Source organism: Mastigoproctus giganteus, chromosome 12, assembly GCF_048544385.1.
Source record: "Mastigoproctus giganteus isolate SK-2022 chromosome 12, ASM4854438v1, whole genome shotgun sequence".
NCBI lineage: Eukaryota > Metazoa > Arthropoda > Arachnida > Uropygi > Thelyphonidae > Mastigoproctus > Mastigoproctus giganteus.
This window is the reverse complement of record NC_143586.1, coordinates 62,486,142-62,501,476: the sequence shown is the minus strand read 5'-3', so window position 1 is coordinate 62,501,476 and position 15,335 is coordinate 62,486,142. Positions and strand designations below refer to the sequence as shown.

At 35.7% G+C, this 15,335-nt stretch overlaps 1 protein-coding gene across 2 annotated transcripts in view; it reads left to right on the top strand.

Moving 5' to 3' along the window:
* Positions 1–14,064, top strand: part of LOC150077105 (regulator of G protein signaling 7-like) — a 154,381-nt gene extending 140,317 nt beyond the window's left edge. For both annotated transcript variants that reach the window (XM_090386692.1, XM_090386691.1), the window contains 8 exons: positions 186–275; positions 661–722; positions 3,036–3,149; positions 3,919–4,044; positions 4,906–4,980; positions 5,806–5,917; positions 9,417–9,509; positions 13,477–14,064. In XM_090386692.1, the coding sequence (XP_090242818.1) occupies positions 186–275; positions 661–722; positions 3,036–3,149; positions 3,919–4,044; positions 4,906–4,980; positions 5,806–5,917; positions 9,417–9,509; positions 13,477–13,524 (720 nt within the window). In that variant the 3' untranslated portion in view covers positions 13,525–14,064. The remainder of the gene's footprint in view (positions 1–185; positions 276–660; positions 723–3,035; positions 3,150–3,918; positions 4,045–4,905; positions 4,981–5,805; positions 5,918–9,416; positions 9,510–13,476) is intronic.
* Positions 14,065–15,335: the final 1,271 nt, after the last annotated feature.

Here is a 15,335-nt window from a genome sequence, read left to right as displayed (position 1 = left end):
CGTGCACTACAAAAATAAACACACACAAAAAAAGTTGTGTCGATTAAATCAGGTTAATTTGCAATGTCTTCTGCTAGTCCTACGCTTTTGTAAACATGTGTAACAACTATTATAACAATTTCTTTCCTCTTTTTTTGGCTCTAGATACTTTGTAGCTTATACCATCCATTTATTACTACTTCTAGCATCTGCAGTGCTCAGTATCAGGAGGTCGAATAAGCCCGAGCGTTTCCGAAGCGGATCTCAATAACCCGGTGGAATCCTTGAAAAAAGAGGTCAGTTCTCTAATAATCACACAATGCAACATTTTCCATTATATCCATGGTTAAGAAAAGTAAAATTCAGCATAGCCCGTGGCAGGCCATCTGGGGATAGATAGAGAGAGAAATCTCGGAGATCTTAGCCTCCTTCGGGGCACTCTCTCTCTCTCTAAGGTTCTCCTCTCTCTTGCGGTTCTCCTCATCAAGCAAAAATAATTTTATTTTCCTGCGAAATCTCTTTCTTTTGCATTTCGACCCTGGTTTTTGAATATGAAACGAAATTGTGACGTCACAGCTTTTTTTTTCTTATTTAAATGCGTTTTTCATTCATCTTTATTAATTCATTGTAATAAGCAATGCTTAAATATTTTGATATCGACTTCTGTAACGATTTTTTCAGATTGACACGCTGAAGAGTAGGATAGACAGAAGGAATGTGAAAATATCCAAAGTGGCAGAATCGTGAGTAAACTCTGTTTTCTCCTAATCTTCCCTAAACTGTTCTGATTTCATTGTTTTCTCCAATATCTTTAATTTGCCAAGGCACAATCAGAAAATTGTCTGTCACCATGTGTGTCCGTCTGCCCGTCTACATGTAATAACTATTGGCCAACAAACAAACAAAGTTTGTTTGTTGGCCAAAAAATCCGCAGAAGGTTCAGATGATGACAATTAAGATAAGATCTCGCACCAGTTCGCGAATTAAATGATAACCCCCCCTCGTATATTCTTTAATACTTAATATATTTTAATTATTTGAGATTATATTCGAGAAGACATTGTTGTTATATATAAAAATTAGTCGTGAAAATTAGAAATGAATTTTATCAAAGTGAAAAATACCAAATAAAAGATTACCATCATGGACTTAACACTACTGAAGGAAATACGTTTCAAGTTTCGTTTATTATCCCGTTTCTTTGCTTAAGTTGGTGTCATAATAGTAAATAATGTTCTCTCGCTTACAGCGTTTCTTTTAAAATAGTGGACAACCATATCGTTGACATAATGGCGTAGTTGGGGACAAAATATTCGAGACTGCCTCTCTGACTCCATCTGCAGCAAGATTAAAACTTCTTACTAGTGAAATAATAGCTCCGTTTTCGCAGGAGTACTATGAATTATACATGAAGGTGGAGGTAATGGTTAAAAGGAAGCAGTACTTCGAATTAATGTTGTTAAATGGAAGGATGAATAATTTATTATAGGGAAAGATTTCCCCAAGTGCCTATATTCATTTCACCTAAGACGAGCTTAAAATGCTCCAACAATTCTCCTGAGAATGTAGCTGGCACTTTGGAAATAAAATATCTGTAAACATATTTGGTTTCCACACGATTACAACTGCGATGGTACAATAAGGAAGATCTTTCTTTGCTTTGGGTAATAAAGAGAAGAAATGAGCTACATAACCCAAAAAAGAAGAGAGAAAAAAAACAGCTTCGTATTTGTGAAGAATGCTGTAGAATGATGCTCTGTGGCTGCAGAAAAATTATGCGATTGGAGTGGAGCAGATGGCACCTTTCCATAGTGCAGTACTCAAAGCAACCGACTGGAGATTGGTCGTTTAATCAAGAAAGATGCGGATTAACTGGGCAGCTGCTGAGAATCCCAGGATAGAGAGGTTTTATTTATATCTGAAACTAGATTATTGCGAAGGGCAAAACAGTTAAAAGATTCAGGATAACTGAACTACGATTTTTATTATCTAACTCAATTGGTTGCAATTGTGAAACAGACATTGTAAAGTAGTGTAGTACCAGAGCAACTCGTTATGAAGGCAAAGTTTTTTGCTATCAGAAGTTTATGTTTTACTGGCCACAAAAAGGATACTTCATATATAATTATTTTATTTTATAATTTAATTAATATTATAATATACGGATAATTTCTTCGCTTAATTATTAATTAAATAAATTCTTAATTTCATTTATGTGATTATGATGATTATTTACATCTTTATTTTACGCATTCTATATGTTAAAGCAGTTTTTGTTCCTGGATGGGAAATGGCAACCAACTTAAGGCCAGTTTTGCATCAGAATAGAAGGTCCAGGGTGAAATAAATGATTGAATAATTCAAATTAGACAAGGAAAGACCCCTTTCCAACTGAACTATGCAGCTGGAGTCAATGAATCTGGGATTAGTAGTCGTGCTACCGACCTCCAATGAATATTTTTCAGTCGTATCGGACCAACTTCGCCTTGCAATGCTTCATATTCACCTGGATTGAGATGGATTCTTTCAGGACGACAACGCAACCATTCACCGTGAAAAAATTGTATCTGAATGGTTTAGGTAACATTCTCAAGATTCTCAGATGTCAATTCCATTGAGAATGTCTGGGATATGCTGGAAAAGGAAATTCGGCTTCGCAGTTCTCTACCAACCACAATACAGCAGCTTTCGTTTGTTTTGAACAGGTTCATAACCCGTTCAAAACAAAAACATACATTTATGCTTGCCAAAAAGAAACTTTCAAGGTACCGAGACAAAACATTAAAAAGGAACATTACCAGGACATCTGGTCACCCTATCGTAGAGACTTTTTTGTAGAAGAAGAGTATTTTTGAACATTGAGAACAAATTAAATACGTTATCTAAGGTTCATGGATATTCATTTAAAGTTTACGTTGATGTCACTTGTGGTCTGTTCAAAATATCTAAAAGATTTTCTCAAAGTATCTCAAAAAATATCGTTTTGCTTTTTAAGTTAGCGTGAAATCTATATTTATAATAGAATTTGTGTTTTAATTATGTTTTTTTGTTTCTAGGTATAGCGGATATTTTGAACAGTATCAAGAATACGATCCGTTTCTTACAGTTCCAGAGCCTTCCAATCCGTGGATATCGGATAGTGTAGAATTTTGGGAACTCGAAAAACAGACGTAAGTATCGAATTCTGTGTTTTTCAGTTCGGTAGTTTAATTTATTGCCAAGGCATCTGAGACTATAAGGCATCAGTGTACCACGTATGTAAATTGCGTTTATTCTAAGTTTGATTTGCCTGTTTGGGAAAATAATGAAGTCCAGTAGGAGAATCCCAATAAAAACCCGAATACTAAAACACCTATACTCTATAGAGTTCCGATTTCAGTTCAAGTCGAGATCAATGGAGTTAATAAATATTTTTCAGTCGTATCGGACCAACGTTTTCAGTATTAATAATGGCAAATAATGGAAGAAAGCAAACTTATACAGCACCAGCCAAAAAAAAAAAGAAAGAGTTAACACTACCCATATCATCTGTCCATGCATTCTAAAAGTTTGTCAAGGTCCTCCTTGAATCTACTCAAACTACCAACCTCTGTAACATCAGATGGGAGTCTGTTCCAAAATACTGGAGGCAAATTTCTGCACGTCTATACTGCAACCATCCTTACTCGGTATAGTCTGAACAAGAGGAAGGATTCCATCAGCATTTAGCTTACGCAATCCATTCAAAGCCTTAAACACCTCAACCAGGGCACTCCCCAGGTTCCTAAAGACTTAGGATATGACTTTTAAGTTATATTCCTTTAAATATCGGCGCTTATTCTAAAAAGAGCGTGTTAATTTAAATTGAAAGGGATCCGCTGGAAAAGGGGAATAATTTTGAGCAATTTGAAGCCATATAATGCTTTTAAATATTTTTTTTTTCTTCTCCCATATTTGCAGGAAGGATGTGCCAGCACGAAGAGTTAGACGTTGGGCCTTTTCCTTACAAGAGCTTCTCCATGACCCTGCAGGCAGGGAGCAGTTTTATAAGTTCCTTGAGAAGGAGTTTAGTGCCGAGAATCTTAAGTGAGTTGATTTTGTAATGTCTGTACTCGAGGAATAATTTTTAGTATATAAATATTTTATAAATATTTCAGACATAAACTCATTCTAGCATTTTTGAATAATTTCCTAGGTATTCCCAAATTCCTTTAATACTTTTAAAACCATCCAATTTACATTGAAATTAATTGTAACTTTTTAATACTTTTACTTCAATACTTTTAAAATACTTCAATGTTTTTAAAATATTTTCAATGCTTTTAAAATACCATCAATATTTTTAAAATTTTAACACTTTTAATATTTAATACTTCAATACGTTTAATAAGATCGCTCGCTTGATGTGAAATCCAGCCAGCGAGTTCTGAATGCGTTATTCCACACTTTATTCCTACACTTTATTCCACAGCACTCTCTACTATGCCTTTTTGTCTGATATTTTCATGGGCACTGTCCATCTAAAATGGCGCCTGAATTCTACCTTTTTTCTAACGTAGACCAAACATATCCATGAATCCATTTACAATTGTTCTCTTTGCTAGAACAGTAGATATGATCTCTGTCTTTCCACGCCCTATGGAAAAAGCCTGGGCTCGAACTACGTGAACTTTTAAGAACTTTTCTCACACCGTAACTGAATTAGTCGGTCTCCGACAAGAGTTCAATGGTTTTTCATCGCGAAAATAAACCACTGATCGATATGCAGACACAGCATGCTGACACCTCTTGGCTTCAGTTGCCTCGGACCTTATCTTGAAGCAATCTAACCCATTGACAGTTGAACTCCAAATACCCACAAGTTAATAGTTATTTGTATTTTCTGATACTCCATACTTATATATGAGTATTAAAGATCATCAACTTTTTTTGTATCCTTTATTTCAGATTCTGGGACGCTGTTCAAGAATTAAAGCAAGTACTGTCTAAAGACGTTCCAATCAAAGTACAAGAAATCTGGAAGTAAGTGTGCATGCAAAAACCTTCACATTTCTTACATAGGTTAGATGGATAAAGATAAACAGATCTTCATGCATCTGTAAATGTCAGAAATAAACTTTTTCCCTCGATGAGGTAATTGCAGTATCTTTCTGGCTGCATGTACTTTAACGAAATTTGGTAGAGGATGTTCTCAAACAATGTGGCCGTCGAAGTACAATTATTTGTACAAACTAACCCGTTACATGTGATTAATAAAGGGCTTTCAAGGATGTACTGTTGAGTAAAAGGAAGGGGCGAAGAAGGATATTGTGTAGTTTTCTGTTTTTCACTGAGAACAGTTCTTTCTTCTATAGTTCCTTTGCCAGGCAACTGGTATTGGATTCGAATTAGCGAAAAGTGAGGAAAAACAGAATTCAAAATGACAACCAGTCATCATTTTGAATTCTGTGTTTGTTCCCAGCTTCTGTTCGTCATTTATATTTAATGGATCGAAGTCCTAAAACGATTTTATCTCAATTATTCATATGGGAGGGCATATACACTGATAGGCTGCCGGATAACTGAAAGAAGACTTCCGATTGTCCGGTAGAAAAGACCTGAGTTCGAGTCTCGTCGATGATGGAAGGAATTTTTATGGGCTCTTTTCCCAACGTGGCTGAGTTAGTTGGTCTCAGGCAAGGGTAGCATAGTTTTTTTTTTCTTCCCAGAAACTCGGATTTTTCATCCAGCAAACAGGAAATCAATCTCAGAACACGAAAATTAAGACAATACTCACGGAGCAATAGTTATAGCAAATGTAAGTCTTCAGAAAAGACATCCTAATAGATGCTTTAATTTCTCTTCTAGCGAATACTTGGCTTCTGATGCTAATACTCCGGTGAATGTGGACTCCAAGAGTTATGAAATTACTAAAAGAAACATGGAAAACCCCGATAGGTGGACCTTCGAGGAAGCTGCAGTAAGTTATACTTTCATTTTACTATTGCTAGTACAGTTAAGAATGAAAGAATAGCATCTAAGATATTTCATGCGCTTAAAGAAATCGAAGAATTAATAGCTTGGAAAAATACGAGGGGGGAACTCTTTGTCAAGAAAATTATCAGTCATCATCTTAATTATTTCTGGAAGCTAATTTCGTTGCCTTTCCAAAATATTAGATATACGAGAGCAGCTAATATGTGCCACTGCACAAAGGTGAACCGTTTGAAGAGATCACACCAAATATGTGGTATGGACTTGCATCACCACAAACACCTACGCATGCGTGTAGAATCACAAGGGCCAGCCTTGCTGTTATCGAGGCTAACCAACTCGCTATATTATTTAATGTTTTGGCAAAGCAGTGTACGTATTTCTAATTGATATTTCAAAATTCAATTTATTGGTTATTATGGTTCAGTTGAATCCCATCAATAACTTTGAATAAGTCTGGTGTAAGCATACTAAAGCACGTACTATTATGATGCACCGTTCCCTGGCAGCTGACCTAGGACTCCTTCACTTTATAAGGTAATTTGCGTATCGTAAGTCATTCGTACGCAGCCACATTAGAACTGTTGTGTTGTTCAAGGCGTTGTCAATGTGCTAAGTGATGCAACAAAGGACGAACGTTAAATTTTTCTTTAAGTTGGAGAAATGTGCGACTGAAACCAACGAATTGATAAAAGCGAGGGATTATGGGGACAAAGCACGCACTCCCTTCATTCCCTGATTTATCTCCCCTCGGACCGCTTCTTGTTCCCTCAAATAATCTACTGTCATGCTAAAATCCTTAAGAAATCTTTACGAAAAAAAGGAAGAAAAACTGGGCTCTTCCTCACCTATAGATTACCTTTTCTGCTGCTAGTAATTAACTTTCATCTGTAGAAAGAGAACAGTCAGAATTTAACAATCGATAACCTTTCTAAGGTTTGAATCGAGCAGTTCCAAAGCCATTGTTATCTTTTAGAGCAAATTACCAAAGATACCACAACATTTAGAACGTAACTTGTTTCTTGTTGCTGTTGTCGGGTTAGTGGTAATTGGGGGCTCCTTTAATTTGTTCCTTGCAGACGTGCGTTTATGGGATTCAGCAGCTGCTTGCGCAGCAATTCTGCAGACCGTATTTGTGTGTCTTAATGTGAAATGTCTTAATTATATCGTGATGTCTTGGAGTATTTTGGAAATGCTACACAGGAAATCCTAATCCAACGGGTAATGTAATTCATCGATCATTTTAATGTGCAACTTAATTAAAACGAAAATAGCCCACATTCCACTGGTATATGATAAAGTATACTGCCTTATCAAAGGTATAGGTAAGCTATACATTTACATTGTAATCAAATAATGGAAAAGTTACTGAATCACAGTGTTCATTGCATTCATTTCTCTCTACTATCACTATCTGAGAGAGTGAGTGTAGCAGATGAAATATGTTTGAGTAGGAATGAAGCAGAAAGGTAAAACTACCTATCAATCTTTGACCGTCAGCCAGCGATTCCGTAGCGGCTGAATTTTTCTCCGTTCTCCATCTGTCTCGCTACTTATTGACTGCTGCAAGATCGATATTTTCGATTGCCGTATGATTCGTAGTAATGTCCTGTCCGTCACAGGTTAAATCGAATACTGCACGCGAAATTGCTACCTTCGGAAGTGACTGATGTATAAGTCGCGTTTCTGGGGAGTGTAGAGAGATCTCTCCCTCGTGAGGACAATTTCAAATAGCAGACATGGTTGGGTGATTACTTGAATTTTTATCTCTTCAATTAGAAGTAAATGGGAGCTTCTTTGTTTAATTTGTACAGTTTGTATTTATTTTTTGATATTTATGAACATCTCCCATCCATAACTCTTCACAACAAGTGAAGCAGCTGGTGAATGACCTTGAACAGCCAGTTGATGATCTCCTGACTTTAATGTTCAAAATTCTAAGACGAATGTATATTTCAAAATTCAGTTTAATTCACAGATTTAATTCAATTTAAGTCACAGACTCTTGTAGACCTGAAGATCGCTCGACTGGCTTTAACTGGAACTATCGTTCATCGTTGCTCTGTGACTTTAGCCACAGTGATTCTTTATTGATGCTCTTTTGTAAAATTCAACTATGTAAAGTACTTTGTTTGTTCTTTGTACATAGCATAAATATCTCTTTATAAATAGTGAAAGTATTTCAATGTAAATAGCAGAAAAATGTCCCGTGAACCTAAAATACTTCCATGTAAATATTTTCTTGGAGAAGCTTTGTTCAGTAATTTTTTTCTGTTTACCATTAAACTTCTTGCTCTAAAATGTACGTATGATGCATCACTTGTCAGTTCGATTATACTTTTGTATTTCGTTCTATTATTATATAATCATTGTTTATTATTTTGTTTTACTATTAATAATGTTTATTATACGGTTTTATTTTTAGGCGCCTTAGTATACATGTGTAATGCGCCCATTGTCTTCATCATGTCCGTCCGCATGTAGCAACTCAACACCCAGTGAACGGATTTTCATGAAATTTTACGTTTGGGCCTTTTAAAAGGATATGTCAAACCACCCCAAATTTCATTATAATCGGACTAACAGAGATGCGACAGCTGTTATTTCATCATCCATCCGTCCGCACGTAATAACTCGCTTGTAATAATTTAATTTTCATTAAAATTTCTATACCGTATGGTGCTACTACTTGCATATTCCCCAACAGGGAGCATTTTTATCTTACATTTTTATTGTATATAATCCATGGTCTGTATTTCGGTCTCTTTGACATTTCCAGGCTAGGATTCGGTTAGTATTTACTTCTACTTTCATTTTTCCATAACATTGAAACCACAAGCTTCCAATTCGGTTCCTTTGTAGGTTAAACCTCTGGATTATTCGAGTGAGATTTCACAGGAGTCGAAAATTCGCACTACATCAAACGCGGAGGATTAATTTCTATTTAACCTAGCCTTAATAATCATATTTATGTTTATTCAAAATTTATCCGATATTTATTTAATATTTATTTAATAAATACGTATTTACTAATATTTATTTAACTTAAATTAATATTTATTTAACAAAATTTATTTAATATTTTTGACAGATTACTGTTTGCACTTTGTAGACGGCATAAAATTTGACAGATCACTGTTTGTTACTGAATGATATTCATGCGCTGCATACTTACAGACGATAAACTCTTTATATTCAAATTCACATAAAAAATTCTCTCTTTTATGTTGGTAAATAATTATTTATTTATAAAAGCTGATAAATATTTTTATGTCACTAATTTATATATTTATTATAATTTATATAAATAAAATATTTGTGTAAATATTTATATTTATCTTAGTACTGAGACTGCGTACTAAGAATTGTCATGCTAGAACGAATATTATGTAATCGGTAATATTTTCAGGTTTTATTTTCTATAATGTTTTTTATATTAATATTAAACCTTCCTTGGGTAATTCATTTACACTGTTTTTGTGTAGGCGCATCTCTACCAGTTGATGAAAAGTGATAGTTACGCCCGTTATCTAAGATCGGATATGTATAAAGAATACTTGAATGGAACGAAAAAAAAGGTAAGTGTTAACGAAGGAACTGAGTGCCAACGAAGCTGAGGAATATGGAAACAACTGCATCATCGAAATAGAATTTATATTTATTATAATTTGTTATAGAGAGAGGTAGATTGATTCGTAGATTGACTTCGGTAGTTCAAAAAATGGCTTTACAAATATAGGGTTATTATGAAGTCCTTGTGCAGTTTTAAATTTTCATAACTTCCGTTTTATACATAATAAAATAAATCTATAAAAACATTAGAAATGTAATTTAGTGAAGCTTAGTATTTACGAAGAGCGATTTGTTTATTTTATTATTATTATTTATTTATTATTTTTTTCAGAATTAGGCTTATCTAAATGGCTTCAATAGAAGAGAAAGTAAATTGTGTGCTGTGGTTGGCTGAGTTAAAGTCTGTAATCAAGATTTAGAACCTATTACAACAAAAATGCACCACACAAGAATTCTATAACTGACTGGATGAAAAAGTTTAAAGAAACAGGTTCGGTTAATGATAAACCACGATCTGGAAGGCCAAGGATGGGTTGTTAATAGTGAGAGTTATTTGGAAATGCTGCAGAATTACTTTATTCCTGAACTAACACGTTTAGGACTTATAGGTGATACAGTGTTTCAGCAAGATGGTTCACCTTGTCTCTTTGCTCTCAGTATTAGGCAATTTCTGAATGAAAAATTTCCTAACAGATGGATTGGAAGAGGTGGAACGATATCTTGGCCACCACGTTCATAGATTTGAGCCCATTGGATTTTTTTCTATGGGTACTTGTTAAGACTATTGTTTATTCAACAAAACCTCGCTCTTTAGACGCTTTTCGGACTATGATAACTAATGTGATTCAGGGTATTACTGAAAATCAACTACAAAACGGATTTGTAGAACTTCAGAATCGTATCTCCGTTTGTATACGTAATGGACATATTGAGAATTAACAATCCCAAGAATAAATGTATGTAAAACTGTAATAAATTCTTTCCCTTACCCTTTTTACAGATTGATTTTATCATGTATAGAACGGAAGCTATGAAATTTTAAAACTGTATAAGAACTTTATAATGACCCTGTACAACTGTAATTTAGTCTTTCATACTTTCAGTTTTAATGGAAATGCTTATAATTTTACAAGTTTTTAATGCGGGTGCCAGAAGGGATTCGTCAGATATCCTACTAAACGGAATTTCCTTCCAAACCCTAAGCAACATATCAGCTGTCACTTCAGCAATGACCTGGTTAATTTTTCCCCCTAACTTCCTTGGCTTGTAGCAAAGTTGCTGTCCTCTTCACCCATTCTAGCTTAACTTTCTTCATACATCGTTTTACCATGTCTTCTGTAATGACGTCTTAAATCTGCCATCTCTAATGCTTAAGACGTAAACCGTTTCTGCTTCATCTGTTCTATATTTCATTGCTTCTACTAGGTGAACTCGTTTTCCTAAGACATATAAACGTGTTCTGGTTGATAAGTTCATTTGTTTAAATTAGAAGCTTCCACATTATAGTGCTATCCAAAGTCAGAAAAAATGAGAACTAGTGTATAGACTTCACGTTTGTTGCATATGTTGCTGGTTTAAATAAAAATCTTCACCAGAATTAATGCATTTTATCCCTTCTGTACAACAGATCTTTTCCCTACTCATAAGTCTATTGGTTGCTGATGGCTCCATTGACTTCATCGTCCGTGTGGAATCGATGTCCTGCCGGATCATGTTTTAGCCTTCCAAAAACGTGAAAATTCCCAGTGCAGTTTCTGGATGGTTGTTAGTGTGTTATGGCGTGTGATGTCGCTTATTTTCCTGAAAGAAAATGACGGTGTCAATCAAACGTCCTGGCCTGTCTTGTTTTTAACGGCAAATCGCAGGCCAGCTTTGATGATTACTGCGTTATTTTGTGAGTTGATTGTTTCACCTTTTTCGAGTTAACTGTTAAGATGCTACATGGCCTTTATCAACTGGACAGATAGCAGAGGAATGGTGAGTATATTAGAATTATGGAATATCTTTAAAGTAAATAGTCACAAAAGTCATGAAGGCATGCACTCAGTGATACTGAATTATAACCTCCCATCCAAATGAACTATGCCGCATAGCTCTCAATATAAAAAGCCGAACAGCTTTGTACGCTAGAGCAGTGGTAATTTGCATCTGGTCGTACAAGTCAAAGTGATAAAGTAGCAGTTATGGGACGTAGTAAAGATTTCATGGAGTTTCAAAAGGGCATGATTGTAGGAGCTTTTGTGTCCAGTGCTTCCATATCGGAAACGGCATGTCTTTTCGATTGCTCACGGCTCACTATGGTTAAGGTGTACAAAGAATGGTGTCGAATGAGTCAAACCACCTCCCACTGATAGAACTGTAAGATATTACACAAGTTGGATGTTCGTGGTGAAGGAAGGGTGCAGAGCGTTGTATGCATGAGCTCACCGGCATGTGACTGTGCGACAATTGCAAAACAATATGGGGAACCCAAGAACAATATCCCAAATGACGATGCGCCGCAAACGTATGACATACGACCCAAGAGGCACCCTCTCCTCACTGCTGATAATTGTTGACAGCGAATGCTGTAGTGTCAACAAGCTGGTTTGCCACTGGAGGGATGGAAACGAGTGTGCTTGTCGGGTGACTTCAAATACCTGGTGCAACATGCCGACAAACGTCTTCGCGTGTGGCGCAAGCAACACAAGACAATGGACTCAACGTGCATGGTGTCTACTGTCCAGGCAAGTAGCGGTGGTTGCTTAATATGGGTCATGTTTTGCTAGAAAGAACTAGGACTCCCTGGTGCGTATGTACCAACGTTTTACTGGTGAGGTCTCAATGGCAGCTCTTAGGGGAGCTGCCATGAGACCTCACCAGTAAAAACCATGCCATGTTGCATTTTTCCCGAACAGAAATGGGCTCTCCCAAGACGATAATATGCCGTGTCATCGGTCCCACCCTATGCAGAAGTGGTTCGAGGAATACAGTGAAGATATCGCCCATCTTGATTGGCCTTCAAATTCGCCTGATCTCAATACAATTGAATACATGTGAGATGTTTTGGAACTGGGAGTGAGCTGTATGGACACGCAACTGTCATTTATTCCGACACTGTGGAAAGTCTTGCAGGCAGCCTAGCTGCAGAATCCCGGACGTCTTCAGACATCTAGTGGAGTTAATGCTAAACTAATAGTAACTCTTATCTGTGTGAACGATGGCCATATTAGGTAGGTAGTCATAATTCTGATCACTAAGTGTATCTACCATTTAAAAAGTACAGTACGAGGAGGATGCCGAGGTGGACGAATGCAGAGCTGGCCAGCCTAATAGAGGAAAAACATGCCATGGAAAAGTTACTGAACATTGAAAAATATTGACACTTATAACAGCTACGAGTTGAACAGTTAGAAAGGTACCAGGAAAGGTTAGGTTGGCAAAGGCTGATGTAATAAAAGCTTTGTATGGCTAATACCACTACACATGAAATGCACAGCAGCCTGTTCAAGTCGAAGAACAGGCTGCTGAAATCGAATTTCTTTGGCAGTGGCGATTACTGATGTTTCTACAGTATGCTGCTTAACTTGTTCTGTGATTCAAAGTGCCTACCAGATCGAATCCATCGTCCCGAATTATGTTTTTTTTTTTCTGTTTAGTAATATCATACGTACACTGAAATAAATTTCAACTTTTAGTAAAACATTAAATCTTAATTTTTACTTGGATTATTTTGCTTTAACATATTAAGGAAGAGCAAGCAAAAATCTTAATTAGTCATAGAATAACACGAATAATGGATACTGCTTTATTCAAATTAGCATTCAAAATTTCTTAATCTGCCGCTAAAAGAGTCAAAAAATTTGAATAAATATTGTCATTCCTTTTCCTTGACCTTTCTGTAAATATTTGTCTTTTTAAATCAAGAGCAGCTTATTAAAAATTTAAATGCATTCGATTGCTGATGAAGGGAAATTATTTATTTTTTCACAGAGCAAACTGTTCATACCAAAGTTACCGAGTCTCAGCATTGGATCCTGAGTGATACTTGCAATTCTACTAAGACTTCACATCATGTCTGTGAAACTGCGTTTGTTGACGTACGCTTCCTTACCTCAAGTCACTGCCGTGCCCCTACGAGCATCTACCAGAATTAAGCAAAAAGTCAGCTACGGGTCTCTTCATCTAAGACTTCATACACCGATGGCTCCAAAAGAAAGATCTTTTAGAGGGAAATCATACCTTGGGTTAACTTTGAATATTTGTTTTATTTGCCACAATCCAGATATTTTTCTTTAACTTGCCATCCGTTTAAGTTGACTCTTGCTAATAATTTTTCTCTTTTAACGTATTGTAGATTTTTATTTCTAGTAGGAAAAAAAAATCACAAAGTCCCAAAAAGGTTTCATCAAAATTTTTCAGTTTTTTTAAATGTACCTGAAATATGCCAAACTTGTTTTTTGTACACGTAACAGTTTTTTATTATAATCAAAGAACAAAACGACCATGATGGTTATTCCAGCATCGTAACCCCCCCCCCCGGTGCTGATGATTCGGAATTAGAAATATTTTTTTTAAAAATGTCCCATTTTTAAAAAAAAAAAGAAATTTAAGGGAAAATAGCATTATTACCCAACACGGAGGTTACAGATGATTGGGCTACATCTAAATTATCAAGGATAATTAAGTGTTCGAGCAGAATGTGTTCAAGGAAAATTGGACGAATATAGGGTTGAGATAGTGGTGTTGGCTGTGCTTCCGAAATATAAATATGGAGTTAAGGATAGTTCCTTAGAATATGGAGTTCTGGAGAGTAAAAAAAAATAGGAGCGAAATAAGAAGGGCGTGGTTGGACAGATTGCTCCCCTGTCTCGTAATTATGTGCCTGGTGTTAGTCTACTCAAATACTTGGGTAGTTTGTTTCCAAATGAAATAAATTTCATCCTTAAGTGTAGAAAGTGTACAAAAGCAATTTTAGCAGTCTCCTCTATCAAAAGTTCGATGTGATGATTATTATATAGAGATAAACGAAATCAGCGACTATATTCTTATGTACGAGGTTTAGAACCGCAAAGAAATTTAATTAAGCTAGCTTACATATCCAGAAATGTGATATTTTGGCTTCAAAGTGTGTAAAAATATTTGGTGATCTCTGGCATCCAGAGTATTTCACTCAGTGACTTTTTATGTTGGCGCTAAGCACATTGGATTATTACTTTTCCATCGTTTTGAAGCAATAAATATTTACAGAAGTAACTTCGTTCATTATCAGCAGTCGAGACATAAATTTAGCTTCAAAGTATTTAAAAAAAAAAGGAGAATGCTATGAAGAATGTAAATATTTCTTCCTGTTATGTTTGTTAATATTCCTGTCGTGTTTTAATTATTTTGAATGCCTCAGTTCTCCCTCCCCGATTTCTTTTAGTAGTTAGAAATATTATAAAATAAATCATTTTATAATCTTTCTTTACTGGGGAATTATTATTATTACCATAGGACGCCTTAGAAATTCGATCCATAGCAAGTAAACGTCAAAAAAAAAAGGTTGGTAGAAACTGTAAGTAGACTAGATATTGAAACATCATACCGATTCAATATTTCGAATGGAGAATACTGCTCTAATATTATCCAATTTGCTTTTTTTTATATGCCTGTAATATGCGTACTGTACAGGTTAAGAAGTTAGTGTATTTATTTCCCATCTGCTAATTGTACATCGTTCCGAAAATTTCGGGCCCAGTTGTCCTCAAGGAAACCCCATAAGTCTCTCTGATAAAGACTTACTTTCGAGATCTAATGGCCGATTTGTGATGTTTGTGTGTGTGTATATATACCCTATCCCCAATACCTTC